The sequence below is a fragment of the Etheostoma spectabile genome, chromosome 24 (genome assembly GCF_008692095.1).
Source record: "Etheostoma spectabile isolate EspeVRDwgs_2016 chromosome 24, UIUC_Espe_1.0, whole genome shotgun sequence".
Lineage (NCBI taxonomy): Eukaryota > Metazoa > Chordata > Actinopteri > Perciformes > Percidae > Etheostoma > Etheostoma spectabile.
In genome coordinates this window covers 2,436,124-2,456,084 of record NC_045756.1, presented here as the reverse complement: position 1 = coordinate 2,456,084, position 19,961 = coordinate 2,436,124, and the positions used below count along the sequence as shown (strand labels likewise).

Sequence of the window (19,961 nt, the reverse complement as noted above, 5' to 3'; positions counted from 1 at the left end):
TCAGAATTAAACTTGAACCCTGGTGGTACAGAAAGGATACATCAAGCATTGCAATCATGATCCTGCACGTATCCAAGCTGAATGCTGCAAAGAGAAAAAAAAGAAAAAGAAAGAAGAATAAGTCAAGTTAAGTTATTGTTAGAGGTTTCAGGCTTTGGCTGCTGCAGGTAATGTGCTCACTGCAGTGTTTTGGAAGCATTCAATATTGAACTTTTAAAAAGCATATTTTGATGGTGTATACCTTGAAAACATTAACAGGCCCATGCCTAGTGTGCATTTTTATTACTACAAGTTTACATACACATCTCTGACACCCCCACAAAAACTAGAGAAAACATACCTCAAACATAGATTAATTTCGTGCATAGGATACAAATACAGCTTACATACCTGTCCTGCAAGACTATAACCCCTGACTAAGTTATGAGTCATTAAAACTTCAGTCTTTGTCTCAGTAATCCTCTTTTGTGGAAGTGACAGTAGGGAACTTACGAGTGTAGCTGCCAGTGAAACCAGACTGGGTCAGACACCTCTGGAGCTCCTCTGCATCGACCTCACCGTCCTGTACAGAGCAGGGAGTAACATTCAGCCATGTGGGACTTTCAGAGGAATTAACAATGTTCGGGGGGGACTAGCCTGCTGGTCAAGTGTAAAGTAATGAGAGCAGAGAGACACACTGAAAAGTCGCCTATGTCTCCTTGTATACTACCACTTAAGTACTGTATGTACTACTGTATGCGGAGTAAAACTAAAGAAAACAAGCAAGAAAGAAAGATAAAATGTGAGTTATATATAGGGTTGTCCCCCCTAAAAACTATATAAATTATAGACAGTACTTGAAAAAAAATTGAAAAATTAAAACATTTCAGTGCAAACGGAGTCCGAATTTAAAAAAACAAACAAAACAAAAAAATTATAAAATGTCCGAAAAACTTTCTGAAAATTCCTGTGCAGCATTAACCAAATGGAAGCATTTGATTAAAATATTTAAAATGCCTACATGAAATTAAAAGAAAAATAAATAAATAAAAAAGAAAGTGAAATACTTAATGGTGTGTCCGTGTTGTTTTTTGACTTGAATGTGGAATGAAAAATTCAAAGAACAAAAAGCTAATTACTATTATTTTATTTTGACACAGTAAACACATGTATAAAACAATGTGTACTTCATTTTAATTTTCATTAAGACATTCTAATCGTCATAGTTTTGGACGATTAGAACAATTATAAAAACCCGTCAGCGTAGGTCTTCATGGTTTGAACTCAGTTGTCAAAAACACTCGTAAGATATGGTTCTACTTCTGGAAACAATTTCATTTCAGTCAGGCAATTTCTTTGTTTCCACTAGCAAACAATCATTTGTTTCCTCCATCCCAGATTGACACTACCTTCCAAGTATGGCATAAGAATGGTTTGGTATTTTTTTGGTGACCTCTTTGTCAAGGACTCATTTGCTTCATTTGACAAACTACAAAAAGACCACAACCTCCCCAACAATCATTTTTCCAGATACTTACAGCTACGCAGCGTTGCTAAGAAACACTTCCCATATCCCTCCTTACCACCAAAAAGGGCAATTGATACCATACTGGTCCTGGACCCTACAATGAAAAGAAGGGTGTCTAAAATCTACCAAACAGCACTAGACATTGCCTTTGTCATTTGTGACAGAACAGTGGATCCTGATCCAACAGTTGCTATTTTCAGGGTATTCCCATCAGAAGAACAATTTACGGTCCTCCAGGCAAACGCTGTAGCATTTATTTCCCTTCTAGCCCGGAGACAAATTCTTTTACACTGGAAGTCTGTGATACCTCTCTCGTTTAGACACTGGGTCAAAGAGGTAGTCTTTGCGATGCCATTAGAGAAGTTGAGATATAAACTGAATAATTTACGGGATAGATATGCTAAAACCTGGCCCACTTTATAGAATTTGTTGAAAATGTATCCCTCGCATGATGTAATTCTCCTTTGCCCTCGATCATATAAGGTTATGTGTGGTATGATGCTGCATAATGTTCCCAGTCTGAGCAGTGTGACGTGAGGTTCAAGAACTGTGTAGCAATATTTTGTGTACTCACCTCTTTTTCTCTTTCATTGATTCATTTATTTATTTAGTTATTTAGTTATTTTTTGCCTTGGTGCTTGGGTTGGGACGGGTTGGTAATATGTTTTATCTTTGTCGTTTCTTCTATGTAAATTGAAAATCTATAAAGTTCACCAAAAAAAAAACTTGAAATGTGAACTTGAAAGCAAAACCTGTAGTGAAAACCTCCTGTGTGCTCTTCTAATAATTCAAGAGTAATCAAAACATGTACCTGGCCTGCTATGGCTGTAAAGTAACTCCACATTGGATCATTGGCAGCTGGGGGTGGGGCACCGTATGTGCCTGGATAGCCTCCTCCATAGGAGGCATATCCTCCCTGGGGTGGTGCGCCTCCCATCTGCCCACCCATTTGCCCAGGCATGGCGCCTCCCATGTGCCCTCCTGGCATTCCTTGCATAGGCATCCCCTGAGCTTGCATTCCTGGCATGGGACCCCCATACTGAGGCAGAGAACAGATCAGAGAACAGATCAGAGAGGAGACAAGGGCTGGTTTGTATACAGTCAGTGAGTAAGAAAGATTTGGTTTTGTAAGTCAAAATGGTAAGAATGAATTTTTCTCTTGTGCTCAGACTTGATTTATAGCATTTGATTAAAAAATATAACAAGTCTGACCACACATGCAACATTTACATAGAGCATAAAAAGTGATGTTTCATGACTTTCTTCCTGATTTTCAGATTAACTACAATTATATCAGAAAAAAGTGTTATTATATACATTATGTCAGCTGAGCTGTAAAAAGACAATGAATAACAAAATATAAATATTTAAACTTGCCAGGTAACTTTTTTTTTTCTGTGTTGCCTGAGGGCCACCACAGAGGTTTCTCTCTTTGAATGGTTCCTGTATTATTCTTAAACACTAATTAAAGATTTTAATGAAGACCATCCCAAAATAGCATTTACTGATATTGTCAACATAACTGTTTTGGAAATATTTTTCCAAAATATCTTTCGTGCGTTTCCAGGTAACCACAATCGTGACCATGGGCGTGTCAGAAGCAGCCCTGATCATGGTGACCATGTCACCTTTGGAGGCTGATTCAATGCTTGCTTGAAGGAGAGCATTGTGGGATGTACTGTAGTTCCTATTCCAAAACACTGAGGGTGTTTCAACATTCTACACTCACTTGGACTTTACTAAAAGTTACTTTTAGCTTCAAATTTACACAAAGCTCACAAATCCTACTAAAAAGTGTCAGACCATCCTTTACACGTTTTTTTAAGTTTTATTGACTAAGTCCAAAGGAATTTAAGTGACTGTCTAGTAGGATAAAAATAGAAAAGGGTGGTTCTATAGTGCCAGTAATTAAGAATTCCCAGTCAGTGCATTCACCCCAACATTGAGAGTATTTTGTATAATAACATATTAAACAAATTATACTACAATGTAAGTAATAGAGTCCAGTTCTAGGCTTCTAATATGAGTTGTATAAGCTAAGTGTAGGCCAAGGCTTCTTGCATATGTATAGGTCTATGTGTGACGTTACACATTTAGCTAGTAAGCTAAAGGTAATGCTGCTTAGTCCTCTTGAATGCTAGGAATTTCCATCCCGGAAGACATTTTTCAGTCAATTTCTTATAAACTAGAGAAGCCAAATGGCTTCTTAATACCAAATTGAACTGAAAAACTGCCTAATTGCGGTCAATGAATATCAACAATGCGACAGGAAGACAGCGAAACTTGTAACATAACATGTTGGGGAAAAATGATCGGTAACTGAAAATAGAGCCCCAAGCTAGCTTTTCTGCTAACCCATGAAGCTCGTACTATAAAATTACTGTCACGCCTAACGTTACATATAATTTACTCACCCCGCCGTATCCTGGATAAGCCATTTGGTGAAATTGGGCAAACTGTAACAAGTTTAAAATCTTTATAGTATAAGGCTGTCCACGGACTTTCTGTTACACGGTTGTAACTTCCGATAAGGCTGAATATTTTCTACATCATATCCGAGCTTCCGTTAGCTGACAGTTGAGGTAGCCAATGAGTGAGGAGCAGTAGAAAAAGTCCCGCCCATCTGTTGTGTGGGGGTGCTGCATTTACGTACTCTTCGTAAAAGGAATGTCAAAACGGTTTGGAACACAATGATCTGAAAGTAAGACGTGTAGAAATAAGCGATTAAAAGATGAATTTATCAAAGCTAATGAAAATCAAATGCACACTTTCCACTGAATGACATATTTTGGTAACTTCGCTATAACATTCCTAGTTGCCATAGAAGTTAGGAGTCTCCACTTTCCCTGTATGTGTCCACCTCTCATATCTCATTGTTCTTCCTTTTGATGTTATCGGTGTAAATCGTACTTACAGCCTTTGAATGGCACAGATAGACTGTACAAAGGCTTTTAGTCTAAAGTATGACATGGTTCTTGCTTTCACAAAGCTGGAGATCCATTTAAAGCTAATTTTAGGAAGAATTTTTGGCTGTCCTGCATGGCTTTCTGTCACCACTAGATGGTGCTTTGAGAATCTTTCTATAAAGGAAAGAGAAAATATATTTGATTTCTGATCACTTGAGGTAAGGAAGGAGAGTTTATTTGTACAGCGACTTTTAAACAGAAGCATAGACAACTTAAAGTGCTTTAAATTAGGCAAAGAAATACCTCACACTTACAAGAACACAATGAAGAGAAACAAGAAGTGGAATACAATTAAAAAAATAAACATACGGGGCAATTTAAAATTTTAGTTGCACATCATATGAAATATCATGGTTTATCTTCATCAATCAGTTGTGTGCTTTATTAACCTCGAAAAAAAACTTGACATAAAATAGGAAATGCTCACAAAGCATGTATGATGTCAAAGATGAATAGATAAAGAGAGAAGAGATAAATGTATCAGAAGTTACAAGGTGAGAATCCACAGACCCTGAAGGCAATTAGAGGAGCTACATGTGAATTAAACAGAGCAGCAGTGCACTGGGTTAGGGACTGTTTGTTTTTTATTTAAGGGGCTACCAGAGGTGTTTTACGGTCTTTAGATAGATAGATAGATAGATATTTATTGATCCCAAAAAATGGGAAATTACAGTGTTACAGCAGCACACAAAATACACATACATACAATATACATGAAATAATAATAATAATAATAACAAAATATAAGAATAAAATATAAGAATATAAGAACAAATATTTTAGTCATTGCATATTTTAGCATATGCTGCAGGTAAAGCTGCCAAAGCTGAACATTATCCAAAACTCCATTTCTCAGACAAGCGTCAATTTTGGGAGCTTGCATGCTACCACTCCTTCCTTCTCAAATGTCTTGAAAACGCTGTCGTTTGCACAATTTAACAAATAATCACCAGGACCCAAAGTATATTTGAGTCGGGTATGGCTACAGCCTGGAGACCTCCCGTCCCATGCCCCCCAGCTGCGTGCTCTCCGCGAATGCTTTGACAAAATAAAAGCTTGCGTCTGGTCCACTATGTTTTTGTACATTGGTGTTTTCGATGTTTTAGAACTGAACAGTCGATAATGCTAATGAAGACAATTGGTTTTTTCAGCAGATGTCTTGTTACAACATGATGGAACTAGCAAAGCAGTTTCATTGCAAGACTGAGAGAGCTACATGGAGCTACATGGAAAAATATGCACCAAACAAGCCACTTTGAAATATGCTGTTTTCATGAATGCAAAAGTTGGGGGACCCTCCCCCCTAGACTAAGAAAAGTTGGATGATCCTCCCCTCAACAAAGAATAAAAAGACATGACCCTCCCATATTTTTAGCTGGTAGCGGACTAGTGTGGGCGGTGATATGTGCAGAGGATGACGCAACTTCCTGTTAAACTCTGTGGTGTCTCATGGCTCCAACTTAACCAAACATCTGTGGTGACACTCATCAGTTCTCATTAGCACATTAGTTCAAAGTGTGAATGGTGCTGATAGTGATGCGGGCTTATGAGTGCATAAACTGGCAACTGTGAAGGTAAACATGTTGTAATACTGCTGATAATAAAGAGTATCAATTATAACATCTATATGTCAGAGCTTGTGGGAAGTGTTAAGAATTTAAAGTCACATTATAGTATGACTTTAAATGTGTCTTCTTGAATATCACAATATTTAAAACATGCAGACATACATTTTTCTTTCCTTTCTTAAATGAAAGAAACACACACACACACACACACACACATACACACAAAAGCAGTGTCAAGTTGGAGCGCCTTGTCACGTTTCAGTCCATGACTTCCACCAAAGAGAGTTTCATTTCCTGTAAACAACGGTTGGAGTGGTAAAAATCTAAAAGGTCCACAAAATTAATAAATGAGTGTGGCAGCCACTTTAAATTTTTGCTCTGATAATTGTTAGTTCATGTAGCCTACGTCATCTGTTTTTCGTATGCAGGACTTGTAAAAAAAAAGTATTGTGATTATTTTTACATTGTTGTTTTTACATTGTTAAAGGATTGAGTAATGAAAACATCTTCCAAAGCAAGATTTAGCCCAGTGTTCCCTCGAGAGCAACGTTAACGTTGATAGTATCTCTATACTTTACTTTATTAGGTTTTTGAGTGCAGGACTTTTAATGAAATTTTGTACTTTTAAATTGTTGTATTGGCCCTTTTACTTAAAGATCAGAGTACTTCTAACGCAAAAGACAGTGTTGAGGTCAGCTGCTGCTACGGTGCAGTGCTTTAAGGATGTCAATAGATGATTCATTGACCCATTTCTAACACCGGGGATTCCTACATAGTTCTCCCAAACATTAACTTCTAAACTCTCCTCCAGCACTATTAAAGCTCAAGCCAAGAATGCAATTATAGTACTGACCCAGACACATCTGTTGAAATCAAAACCCAGTGCATGTTTTCCATGTGAATAAACACTGGACGTTTCTCTGTTTATGATTTCTAAGTATTAAGTGCAGGATATAAACAGTACCATGTGGTGTAGCTATGACAAATGATTGTACGCTTAAGCACAGTTCTATGTGCAACATTAACTGAGTGTGGGTGTTTTTGTGAGGCAAATCACAAGTGTTGCACTCAACACAACTCAAACATTTGGAATATGATATTTCAGCAGTTGTAATGCTGCAAGTGCAGTGGCAATTTTAAGATCAATTCACAAAGTACGAGCTTGTCCTCAATCTCTGTAATGCGCAAATGGCTGTTTCCTTTCTCATTCATTCTCCCTTTATTTTCTCTGCTCCACCTCTCTCTCCTTGTTTCCACACACCACCACTACACCTGTCCAATAAGACAAAATGTGTCCAAAGTGACACATATAAATGATTTCAGTTGATCTTAGTATGAGGTAAATGGAGTTAATGCTCTTCAAACAAGCTGTGCTGCATTAGGGAAGACATCCACTGTCTATTTGTTTGCTGAGGATGTCCGGTATGAGTGGAACAAGTGCAGAATATGATGTCTATTCCACATAAAGGCACAGCTTTATATTTGTTAAGCTTTTAACAGGCTTTTAGCGTTGACTGTGACTGGTCAGCACTTGCAGTATGTACAAAGGTGAAAACTTCCAGTCTGTGACAACATGGACTAACACTGACTTTATTTTTCTTAGCCCCTCTGTTCCAAATTGTGCTTTTGCGCTATCATGTCAAAAAAAAATATTTTTTTTTTTTTAAAAGGCGTTTTTTTGAGTTTCCAACCTTGTGTCACACAATCAGTGACATAGCCTAGTTCTCACGCTGCCTTCAGGAACTGGACCAAAACAGGAAGAATAGCCTATTAATGATTATGTAAACACAGTGTATGCATTGTACTGCATTTACGGGTCTGTTTATTAGCCTTGGTCCTAGCTGTACAGCTGTTATCAGCCATCAAACACTAGTGTAAAGTCATCTGAGCCAGTGGTGGACTGCTCATACCTCAATGTTATTCAGGACCTGAATACTGGGACTCCTAATCAGGGCCACGTGGAATCTGCAGACAAAGAACTCCACTGAATTTCCCGCTGATTTTAAACAACTATAAAAGATAAAATAAAACCCACACATAACATTTACACATCTCCCCCCTAATCAGAAACAGATTGCTAAATTCAGCAGATTTTTTATCCTGCGTCACTGCTAAAAACTGTAAATAAGAAATCTGCAGATTTTGTTTGGGTCTGCTCATGAAGTACATTAATAATTAATGTAAATTCAGGAAAAATGCTTTAGTCTTTCATTTTCCTCAAATCTGTGATCCTCATAAAAGAGAAATTAGCAAAGAACAACTGAGACAGATTCTTCTAAACACACTAAGAAATACAAATCCAACTCATTTGGCAATGGCTTGAATGTAACGGCTTAACGTTCTCTAAAGGTTGCAACAACGTTAGGATAACGTTAGGGGACCGTTCTCTAATTATTGTGAGGTTAGGGGAACGTTCTCTAAAGGTTGTGAGGTTAGGGGAACGTTCTCTAAAGGTTGTGAGGTTAGGGGACCATTCTCTAATTATTGTGAGGTTAGGGGAACGTTCTCTAAAGGTTGTGAGGTTAGGAACCAAGAATTGTTAGCTGGGTAATTACATGTAATGTCGTTTATTATTATCAAAAAGTTACGCACTAGAGTTTTAATTTTAAAAGAGTAAACATGTTGATATGTAGACAAATGTTACTTTATTATATGTATTTACTGCAGATAATCAGATTATAAATAGCAGCAGTACTATGATCCCAGAGTGCAATTCTTGGCACAAGGAGGGAAAAAGTAACTGCAACCGTGCAAGATAGTCACGAAACTTTCTCAGCTACACGTGGCTGACATCAAGTTTGAAAATGTGTCCGAGCAAGGGCTCCAACACCGGGGGGCAGGAAGTAGGGATCGTCCGCCCACTTTATGCCCCTGGCCTGATTGGCATGCGATCCCATGGCAAGATTAAGTTATAGGGTGCCCTGATTTGACAATTGAATAGAGTTTTCCTCATATGGAAAGTGACAGCTAAACAGAGAGGGAGTGGCGTGGTCAGTGCCATGTTAATAGCCGTTCTAGTTACATCTGTATGACAGCTGGACAGAAAGAAAACAAAGTATCACGAGTCAGTGCCGGCCTGTTTCTCGTCACTGTACTGGTCTGCTAGCCACACCGTGTCAATGTCATTCACTCATTGAACGGAATAATGGAATATGAAAATAATTGTTACAGTATAAACGTCTTGCGGTTTTGAACAAAAATTAAACTTATTTAAGGCTATGGGCTATGGCTGAAAATTTAGTAGTGGAATAATGTGGGTAGAAGTAGAATAATGGTTATCAAATGCATAAGGAAAGTCCATATAAACGTTATTTGGTCATATTCTCAGAGTATGGCCGTGGTCTATAAGAATGAATACTTGTTTGAATAGTGGAGAGTTTGGGGAACAGCAACAAGCAAGCTGCACGCCTCCTTACTTGGAACATCATAAAACTGACGAACTTTACTCCGCTGGACATTTATTGTCCCACCTTTGGAACTTCAGTTGAGAGAATATTTAACAGCCAGCAGATCGCATAACTTTAGCCAGTGTTCTCCGCGCGTGTCTGGATCGATGAAGTTGGGATTTGGACGGATATTGGTGACACACTTCACGCGCAGAAACAATGGTGCTGGTTTGTTTATACATACATATCGATGTTATGTTGGCGACTGGCGTATGCCTCGCAAAATAGCGTTTTGGAGCACTTTTCTGACTCCGTTCACTCCGCAGGTTTCCATCGGAAAGGTGATCCTCGGAGTCTTTGGGGTAGCAGTGGTCGTCATTTTGATAGCGGTTCCCACGGCTATACATTTGAAAGGTGAGTCTTTGCTATTAAATGTTTATATTAATGCATTATTTGTGTTCCGACGGACCTTTGAACGCATCCGAAAAAAAGGTACGCACGCGTCATTACGCACGATCCGTTTGAACCGTTTTCCATCTAAGAATAAAAACACATGTCCTGGTGGACATCCGTGCGTGACATCACAACAGCAGGATTCATATATCTGATACAACATGGGCGCGCCTTTCAATAGTTTCATCCTGACTCAGTACACACTATGACAATTCCCATAATTACCCCAAACACACACTGACGTAAGCAATATTCCACTTGTCATTATCTGTTACAGCCTTTACAGCGCTTAGCTTATTTTATGATGATGATTATGATGATGATAATGATGTGTATGATATCATATAGGTACCCTTGACCCTCCAACCCCAGTCAGGTTCTAACTCTCTAACGTGTTTCAGAGAAGCAGAAGGGGGACCAGAATATGAGAACTTTCTCCCTAGAGGATGTCTTCAACAGTTCACTGAAACCAAAGTCCATCAGCATGAGGTGGATCTCAGGTGGGAGAATGAAACCTGTAAAAAGGAGAGCTAGGGGAAGTGGACCATGATGACATTGATTGCAGCCACATGTGTACAGTCTAAACTGTCAATGTGTCTCTGAGGGTGCTTCTTATCTATCAGCTACATGGTTCTCTTTTGTCTAGCTACTAATTTACTTTGATCGATCCCCTCATTCAAGTGTCTGTCTGTGTGTTAATGTTTTTATGGTATGTACTGTAAACATTGACTTTTTGTCATAACACTCTATTATAGGATAAAAAACACATGAACATGAACACATGAATTAATGCAGGATACATCATGCATTCCTGTTGCTCACCAATAAGGTATGATGACATCACAATGACAATGTGATTGGTTAATGGATGATCAATTAATGACTTTATAGAAGTACAATGGAGTCACAAGAGACAGATTTTAAAACTAATAATAATAATTAAAGATCAAAATCTGTGCAGCAGAGCTTGAGCTATCCTGATGTTTGGTCCCTGATATGGTTAAAGCTGAATCCTACAATTCCCATAATGCAACTCCCGCATGAGACTCTCACTGCCTTCTAAATGGCTGTGTCTCTTAAACTCCATGCCTCCAGTTTGCAGCAGCTTTTTGGTGAAGATTTTCACTTTCGAGCCCAAACTGAGATAACCCTAATGACATCACTATGACATCATCAGGATCTCCCTTGACAAAGCCGCTTAGAGCCTGAGAAGATGGCTATTATATTGTTTATAGGCTATGTACTAAGTATACTCCTCGTGACGAGTTAACTAAACTTTGTATGCAAAATATGCGGAGTGGCCCTTTAACCAATCACAGAAACACATAGCATGTGGCATGATCATTTCTTACTGGTTAGCAGCAGGAATTCATGATACATCCATCATTAATTTCTAAATAATCATGTTTCATGCATTTGTTACTTTAGCAACCCTGGCTATGAAGTGGAAACGTTTAGTTGACTTCTTCAGGGATTTGCACACTTGTTCTCTATTTTAAATCCAATATTCTATTCTAAATTACAGTATTTTTGTCATCTTCCTCCACAGATAATGAGTATTTGAATAAGTCCCAGGGCTCAGTCTTCCTCCACGACGTTGTCACAGGAGCGGTGTCAGAGTTCTTGAGCAGAGACAAGTTTGTAAGTCACCCCGCTTGTGTGCCTCTGTGTGCTTCTTTTATGGAAGCAACATAAACCACATTATCTCAGCATGAAAACTATACATACCAATCCAAACAAATGCAGTGTTGTCAGTGAGGCCATAGGCTGTGAAACTCCCATAACTGCGTTTTTTTTTCTTCAAAATAGAACGAAAAAGACGCTTATGACTACCAGCTGTCTGCTGACCGCAAATACGTTGCATTCATAAGCAACCGTTCAAAGGTACACTACGCTTTTATTCACATTAATCTGATGCATATTTGTCCCAGTATTGTTTGTTAACTGTATAAATAAAAATACTTGATCAAGAAAAGAAATGAATCTGATGCATATTTAAAGCAAAAGTGTTCACAGCACAGTGTTGTGTTTTTTTGTCCCATTAGCTGTGGCGCCATTCATTTACAGCTACATATTCACTTTATGACCTGGAATCAAAGTAAGTATCTGAACTATAGATTTTCATTACTTTATATTTTCATTATGTGGCTTTCTACGAACAGTTACATCTATGCACTTATAATAATGCAATGCACTCCAGTTAAAAGCATCCACCAAATAGTAAGTTATGCATGCAAAGTAGATTATTTTAGAATATTTCTTCTGAAATAAAATAATAATACAGCACATAAGTAAAGCTCACTACAGATCCCCAAATGTCCTATTTTTTCTTTATTTCAGCACATTTCTCACACCCTCTGATATTCCTGAAGAAATCCAGTACTTTGCCTGGTCTCCTGAAGGGAACAAGCTGGTAAACTTGGACACACAAAAAAAGATTGGTTGTATGAGTATACAAGTACTATATATATAGTAACTTTGAGTGACAGTTTGGATTTGCAGTGGGTGACACTTCAGCACACTTCAGCAGAGCAACACAGAATTAATCTGGTTTTGTGATTGTTCAGAAAACAAATCAGGCTTTTTTTCTGAATGTTTGTATCCGTATTGCATTTTCAGGCCTACGTTTGGGAAAATAATGTGTATATAAAGACCAGCCCTGCATCACCCCCACATCAAGTCACCTTCAATGGCAAGGAGAATCTTATTTTAAATGGGATCCCGGACTGGGTGTATGAGGGTAAGTTGTACAAAATTAGACATAAAGACATGAAGGAGGTTAGTAGTTAAGTACTATTTTAGTATACTTGGATTTTCACTTCTAAACTTCTATTACATGCTGCTGATATTTTCGGGTAAGTTGTAATTGCTGGAGTAGTTTCACTTCAGCAACGCACACATAAATTGTCTTGATATATATTTATCACATTTTCTAATCAGGAGATGGTGATGGGACATTTCAATGCAATACAGTAAAATACACTATAAATTGATCATAAATGTGTGAAATGTTATTGTGAAATCTTGCTTCTCGAGCATTCCACGTCAGGAAGTAGGTTTTGTTTAATGACAATGCCTTTTTGTAAGTTAGACGGTGAAACAGACGGTTTTTGTAGTGGGAATTGAATCCAAAACCTGACCCCATGGTCCTGAATCCTAATTTAGTCATCCTTGATCAGATTCACACTTTCCCCCTTCCAGAGGAGATGTTCTCATCCTCTCAGGGCCTGTGGTGGTCACCCGGAGGGAAGTACGTGGCTTATGCTGAGTTCAATGACACAGAGGTCCACACTATAGAGTACTCCTGGTATGGCGAGAACCAGTACCCCAGCACTGTTTCTATTCCATATCCAAAGGTACTGTAGGACATCCATCCAGGGCTTGTTTGACTAACAAGCTTTCATTGGGATCGTTGCATTGTTGTATGCCAATGAGTGTATCTTACATTCTTTTCTTGTGCAGCCAGGTACTCCCAACCCTATTGTAAAACTGTTTGTTGTGGACACTGACAACACAACAATTACTGAAGTTGTTGTCCCAGACTCACTCAACACGAGGTAATAAAACAGCCTCTATTTTTCTGTTAACATATTAACAATCTGACGACCTGCCAGCGGGCCCAGTCTTTTAGTTTTTAACAGAGGGAAGATATTAGTGTCAAAACTTGCTAATGTAAGGAACCCAGTGGTGCCGTGTCATACTGGCTTGTCATGGCCACTTTCACCTTGAGATATCTTCATGAAAAGGGGTTTTATTGGTACCCATGAGTCTCCACTCACTGTATAAAATAAGCCATTTTGAGCCTAATGAAACTTTAAACCACAAATTAGGGCATTAAGAGGCTGTATGGCGTCCTTAGTCACTGTATATTGGCAGTAAGGGGGTGTCTGAGCAGATTCCAGAACAGAAGTGCTCGCCATCCAATCGCCGAAAAATTAAATGTAAATGTAATCTATGGTGTTCTTCAAGGTCTGGGTGTCTTTATTTGGTATTTTTAAGAGAATTTGGACAATTTTGATCAATTCCCAAGTGGTAAAAAAATGGTTAAATGTTGCACCAAATATGAGTAACAAATGGTAACTCCTGCTATCAGAGAAGGGAATCAGAAATAGATAGGAGCTTACCAGTGTCATAATGCATTTCATTTTTTGTTGTCCTCAGTGAGCACTACTTGGCCACTGTAACATGGGTGATGGATGAACAAATAGCTGTTCAATGGCTGAAGAGAGTACAAAACCACCTCATCCTTCAAATCTACAATTTTAGTGGAGTCAAGTGGGATCCTGTTGAGGTAAATCATGATGTTATGAACAGTTATTTCATATTGTTTTCCTACATTAGAACAATTTACTACATAGAAATTTACACTGGCAACACACAGAGAACCAACCCATTTAAATAGAAATAAATCCTATAGCACTTTTATACTGAAAGGGCGGATAAGAGACCACATTTGTTTCTACAACCTTTCATGAAAATCCAATAGCAGTTCTTGATATATTTGACGCCGGACCAAAGTGGTGGACATTGCTACCCATAGAGCCATGCTGCTAGCATGACTAAAATGCATTCCAATGTTGGAATAATAGAGACAAACGCAGCAACCAATAACACTTGCAGTATTGTTTTCAGGCAGACTGAAATTCTTTTATGCAATTATCCTTTAAACTAACTGAAACATACCAAGACCATATAAACTTATCAATACAGAATCATAGATATTTCTTTTTCTTAGCTCAATGTCGCAAACAAATTCTTGTTGTTCACTTTTTTGTTACTGATCATAGTCAAAAATGTTGCAAATGTTAGTAAAAAGTTGTCTAAATGTAGCTTTGTGTTGCAACGTCTCTTAGTGTTTGGACTGACAAGACTAATATACTCTTAGAAAATATATCTCGGTGCAGAAGTAAAAACCTATTGTATTCCTTTTTACAGCATCTGGAGGTAGACAGTCCCACGGGTTGGATTGGACGGGTAAGTCCAATACACTGTTAAAGGACATTCTTTTTCTTTTTATAAATTCCCTGAAAAGATCAAAAACAACAATGAACTTATCTACCCACAATTATTGCATGTCTATCCAAAGCTTGGTGTTTCTATTCCTCTATGCCAAAGAGATCCATTGTTGTCCAAAATTGATTGAAAACACATCAATGAGCCACACTGTTGCATACTGTGGTTGATTGTGACATGTACCTCTCTGCTGTCAGACACACTCACTAGAGCACCAGTACCAAAATAGTCTCCAAATCATGCATCATTTCCCGTGCTCAGCTGTTTCCAGAAATTGCTGAACCTTTTTTTTCTTTTTTTTGTGACACTATATATTTGTGAGCTGTTTTAAAGTTTTACATTCTCAGTAGAAATTAATAGGCGTGTAGCTGAGAGCCACCGACAAAGTACAGCAGTAGGAGAACATATGATAATAATATACAGTACTTGTTCTTTCTAGTTCTCTCCACCAGAACCAGTTTTTGCTGCAGACAAGAAAAGCTATTACCTGTTGATGAGCGACACTAAAGGGTACAAGCACATCCATCATGTGCTCGGGGTAGGTAGACTGACTCATTTCAGAATCACATTAGCAAAAGAAGCTCTTTTTAAGATTTAATATAATCAATAATTTTCTGTAGCATGTTACTTACACACATTCTGTTCTGACTCATCATGCAGGGCATAGCTAAACCAATCACCACTGGAGAATGGGAAGTCATTGACATTTTGAAAGTAACTGCGGATAGTGTGTAAGTCTCTTGTGAAAAAAAACATAGGGCATAACTGTGTATTATGATTTGTGCTGCTATTTACAATGCTTTCTTAAAACTTTGAATATTCTAGATCTGGATCCATCACTTTATGCACTTTCCCAAACATTTTTGGTGTCTCTGGAAACGTTGAGATTGTTGCTAAGTTATGATGAAGTTAGAGACACAACTGTTAAGTCCCATAAGCTGAAATCCTCCTTTACTACAGTCTGAAATTTCCACCTCTCTCCTTTATACCAATTATTCCACAGCTATTATTCAAGTAATGAAGGGGGCAAGCCAGGAAGAAGGCACGTTTACAAGTAAGGGTCTTTATTACTTTAGAGTTTGTGTTTTATTTAAAGACAATGTTTGATTAGAAAGCATTTCTTCAGACTTAAAGTGTGTGTGTGTGTGTGTGTGTGTGTGTGTGTGTGTGTGTGTGTGTGTGTGTGTGTGTGTGTCAGGTTGACCAATCAAGCAACTGATTGCCTGACTTGTGCATTACATGGAGAAGACTGTCAGTATAACTCCGCCTACTTTAGCCACAATGCCTCCTTCTACCGTTTGAGCTGCAGTGGTCAGTTTTTTTTTTTTTTTTCATATGCCTCTTATTTTTGCAAAATACCACTATCTGTATTATTGATATATTCCGTAACACATTAATTATTGCTTATTTTATTATAAGTATTATATTTAAAAATATGTAAAATAGCTAATATAATTGGAACTTTTACACAAAGGTCCTGGCATTCCTTATTATGCTCTCATGGATAACAGGGAAAATAAAGGTAATCCACAACTTGGAAATCAAATCTAACAATCATATCAAGGAGGAGAAAATGTTGTTTGAATGAGACTTCTATATTTCTATATTTTGTAGAGTTAAATGTTTTGGAGGACAATACAGAATTTCGCAGCCTGATAGCTGACATCCAAATGCCCACTATGCGCCGAGCCTCCATCCAACTTGAAGGATACAGTAAGTGAATTCTTCTGATTTAAAGTAATAAATATAATTTTCCTTTAACACTCTTTTTAACTAACTGGGAAAACTGTATTTACATCTCGGCTGTATTTGACAGATCTCTGGTATCAGATGTTTTTGCCCCCAGGCTTTGATGAATCCAAGAAATACCCTTTACTAATAGATGTGTAAGAATTTATTTAAAAAATAAAAATATACAAAACTTAATTAAAAATGCTTTTCAAAAGAGTTCATAAACTGATACTGATTTGCTCTCCCAGGTATGCTGGTCCCTGCAGTCAGAAAGCAGACTTCATCTACAGGGTAAGCTGGTCCACCTACCTGGCCAGCACGGAGAAAATCATCGTCGCAAGCTTTGACGGAAGAGGAAGCGGTTACCAAGGCGACAAGTTAATGCATGCAATCTACAAAGGTCTGGGAACCTATGAGGTGGAAGATCAGATAACAGCAGCCAGGTAAGGAAAGCAAGAACCAGTTTAGACAAGACAATGCATCTTCGCTCGAACAAACAGCTTCACCCTCTGTTTCCCAGTAAAGCTTGATAAAACTGGATCGGACTTGTTTCTGTGGTTGAAACACAGACATACACACAGGAAATGGCATAAGCATCATCAAGTTACTAGGATGATCAGAAGGCCAATTTTCATTCTTGTAATGTACTTTCCTTATTGAGATAATTGTCTTTTTTGTATTTTAGGGAATTCATCAAAATGGGCTTCATAGACAAAGACAGAGTTGCTATTTGGGGCTGGGTAAGTTCTTACCGACTTGTATTAGAACTGTTTTGTCAAAAGAAACTGTCCTGAAATGTGCTATTTCTATTCTATCCTTTTTCACCATGCTGTCAGTGTGCTTGGTCTTATTAAAGGGCTAGGGTGAGCTACAGAATTGAATTTGTTTTCACAGTCTTATGGTGGATATGTGACTTCAATGGTCTTGGGATCAGGAAGTGGAGTTTTTAAATGTGGAATGGCGGTCGCTCCAGTGTCCAAATGGGAATATTATGGTATTTCTTTGTCTTTTTAAGCACATTCTTGATGTTGACAACCTCCCAGACCTAACACACTCACTTGAATGGCACACATGATCTGTTTGTCAATTCCAGATTCCATCTACACAGAGCGTTACATGATGGAGCCCTCACAGAATTCTCTTGCCTACACTGTAAGTTTCACACATATTATGTGATGTTAGGACTGTCTCTTGTATCTGATGGTCATTATTCATGTTATTGGCTGTTTTAACACACAAATCTGATTATGTGCAGAACTCAACAGTAACTGCCAGAGCCAAGAATTTCCATTCAGTGGATTATCTTCTGGTTCATGGAACAGCTGATGGTGAGTTATGCAGTGCCATAATTTAGGATTAAGGATTTTGTTGACCAATCTAGCGCTACCATCAGATCAAACTTTCTCCATGTGTGACACTTGAAGTGGTATTTTGGAAAAGTCAGTGGTCAAGTCTATAGTGACCTTTCTTGACTAAAATGGGCGGATTGCATTGAAACCCTTGTTAATTTTTTTGTTTGTTTTTGTTGTGTTTTCTAGACAATGTTCACTTCCAGCAGGCAGCCGAGATCTCTGAAGCTCTAGTGGACGAGCAGGTGGACTTTGAGGCGATGGTAAGTTATCTTGCAAATCCAAAGTGGAATGACTGGAAGACTTAAGGTGCTCTAAAACGTTTTTTAAGCTACGGCATTTTTTTGTCACATACAGCAAACATCTCCTCACAATCTGCTAGCTGCCTGTCCCCAGAACACACTGTAAAAAACATCTCCTCACTATCTGCTAGCTGCCTGTCCCCAGAACACACTGTAAAAAACATCTCCTCACTATCTGCTAGCTGCCTGTCCCAGAAAACACTGTAAAAAACATCTCTTACTATCTGCTAGCTGCCTGTCCCCAGAACACACTGTAAAAAACATCTCCTTACTATCTGCTAGCTGCCTGTCCCCAGAACACATCGTAAAAAACACTCCTCACTATCTGCTAGCTGCCTGTCCCCAGAAAACACTGTAAAAAACATCCCTTACTATCTGCAGCTGCCTGTTCCCAGAACACACTGTAAAAAACATCTCCTCATATCTGCTCTCTGCCTGTCCCCAGAACACACTGTAAAAACATCTCCTCACTATCTGCTAGCTGCCTGTCCCCAGAACACACTGTAAAAAACATCTCCTTACTATCTGCTAGCTGCCTGTCCCCAGAACCACTGTAAAAAACATCTCCTCACTACTGCTAGCTGCCTGTCCCCAGAACACACTGTAAAAAACATCTCCTTACTATCTGCTAGCGCCTGTCCCAGAACACACTGTAAAACATCTCCTCATATGCTAGCTGCCTGTCCCAGAACACACTGTAAAAAAAACATCTCCTCACTATCTGCTAGCTGCCTGTCCCCAGAACACACTGTAAAAACATCTCCTTACTATCTGCTAGCTGCCTGTCCCCCGTACAAAAAAAACGCGGTCTCTGTAGACAGCCCAGGCTCCACAAATGCCAACAAAAACAAACTGTGCCAACGTGCACCACCAAACATAAACAGTCTTCCAGCATTACAGCCAATAACCAACAAGAAGGATTCGGGGGTGTGGGTTGGGAGGTTGGGGGGTTAGTGCACGGAAGCACAGAAGGTAGGGAGAGGGGACGGGATGAGGAGGAGGAGGGAGGGGCGAGCTAACCTTGTTGTCTTTAAAAATACTATGTCAACAAGAAGTGCTGTCACCCAACATCGCAACAAATGTCTTTTTTCTTTCAGTGGTACACAGATAAGGATCATGGGCTTGGCGGCTCGGCCAATCAACACGTCTACACCCACATGAGCCACTTCCTACAGAGGTGCTTTGCATAAAGTCCACTGGATTACAAATATCTCTTTTGAATAAAACTAAAAAATTGGGATTTAGTTTTTAGTTCTTCAAACGCCAGAAAAGTACTAAGTGGTCCGAGCCATAATGCCATTTAGTTAAATTTTATCATGCATCAGTCAAAAAAAAACTGCTTCTCTGGAAATGATGACTTACATGGTTACTTGTACCACAAATACTTCAAATGTGGATTTCTTTCCAAAGTTTTGTAAATTTAACTATATTTGACCTGGGGATCAAGACATAGGCTACAGTAATGATATGAAAGTGTAACTACTTGAACATAGTTTTTATAGTATTGTATTGAAATATGCACATAAATGTAATGCACCAAAGTAATTTTATCAATTTTAAAAAATGTTTTAGATTGTTGACTGTTTGATGTAATAATTGTTTCATAAAATAAAGAATTCAACAATGAGAACTCTTTGAGATATCATGTTCTTTTCAGTTTGGGGGGGGGGGGTCATCAATGATGGC

The 19,961-nt window shown here is 38.5% G+C and overlaps 2 protein-coding genes and 2 long non-coding RNA genes across 7 annotated transcripts in view; 2 read left to right on the top strand and 2 right to left on the bottom strand.

The window, feature by feature from the left end:
• Positions 1-4,090, bottom strand: part of gca (grancalcin) — a 7,048-nt gene extending 2,958 nt beyond the window's left edge. For both annotated transcript variants that reach the window (XM_032506412.1, XM_032506411.1), the window contains exons 1-4: positions 3,922-4,090; positions 2,319-2,546; positions 493-562; positions 41-84 (exon numbers count right to left, since the gene is read on the bottom strand). In XM_032506412.1, the coding sequence (XP_032362303.1) occupies positions 41-84; positions 493-562; positions 2,319-2,546; positions 3,922-3,945 (366 nt within the window). In that variant the 5' untranslated portion in view covers positions 3,946-4,090. The remainder of the gene's footprint in view (positions 1-40; positions 85-492; positions 563-2,318; positions 2,547-3,921) is intronic.
• Positions 1-6,267, top strand: part of LOC116673981 (uncharacterized) — a 15,919-nt gene extending 9,652 nt beyond the window's left edge. Inside the window, exon 3 of the long non-coding RNA XR_004327936.1 lies at positions 6,231-6,267. This is a non-coding gene — a long non-coding RNA (uncharacterized LOC116673981). The remainder of the gene's footprint in view (positions 1-6,230) is intronic.
• LOC116673980 (uncharacterized) overlaps positions 1-19,961 on the bottom strand; it is a 28,563-nt gene that overhangs the window by 3,662 nt on the left and 4,940 nt on the right. For 2 of the 3 annotated variants that reach the window (XR_004327933.1, XR_004327934.1), the window contains exon 2: positions 5,939-5,945. This is a non-coding gene — a long non-coding RNA (uncharacterized LOC116673980). Of the gene's footprint in view, positions 1-5,938; positions 5,946-6,238; positions 6,258-19,961 lie in introns of those variants that run through there. The other variant, XR_004327935.1, reaches the window with a different exon arrangement.
• LOC116673977 (dipeptidyl peptidase 4) lies at positions 9,408-19,910 on the top strand. The gene is made up of 26 exons (XM_032506410.1): positions 9,408-9,649; positions 9,754-9,841; positions 10,282-10,380; positions 11,430-11,521; positions 11,690-11,764; positions 11,926-11,978; positions 12,221-12,293; positions 12,500-12,620; positions 13,082-13,236; positions 13,343-13,437; positions 14,042-14,171; positions 14,816-14,854; positions 15,333-15,431; positions 15,554-15,624; positions 15,897-15,947; positions 16,092-16,204; positions 16,368-16,415; positions 16,508-16,606; positions 16,710-16,779; positions 16,873-17,067; positions 17,310-17,364; positions 17,519-17,618; positions 17,718-17,776; positions 17,880-17,952; positions 18,163-18,236; positions 19,373-19,910. The coding sequence occupies exons 1-26, from the start codon at positions 9,647-9,649 to the stop codon at positions 19,463-19,465; spliced, it is 2,223 nt and encodes a 740-aa protein (XP_032362301.1). The 5' UTR covers positions 9,408-9,646; the 3' UTR covers positions 19,466-19,910.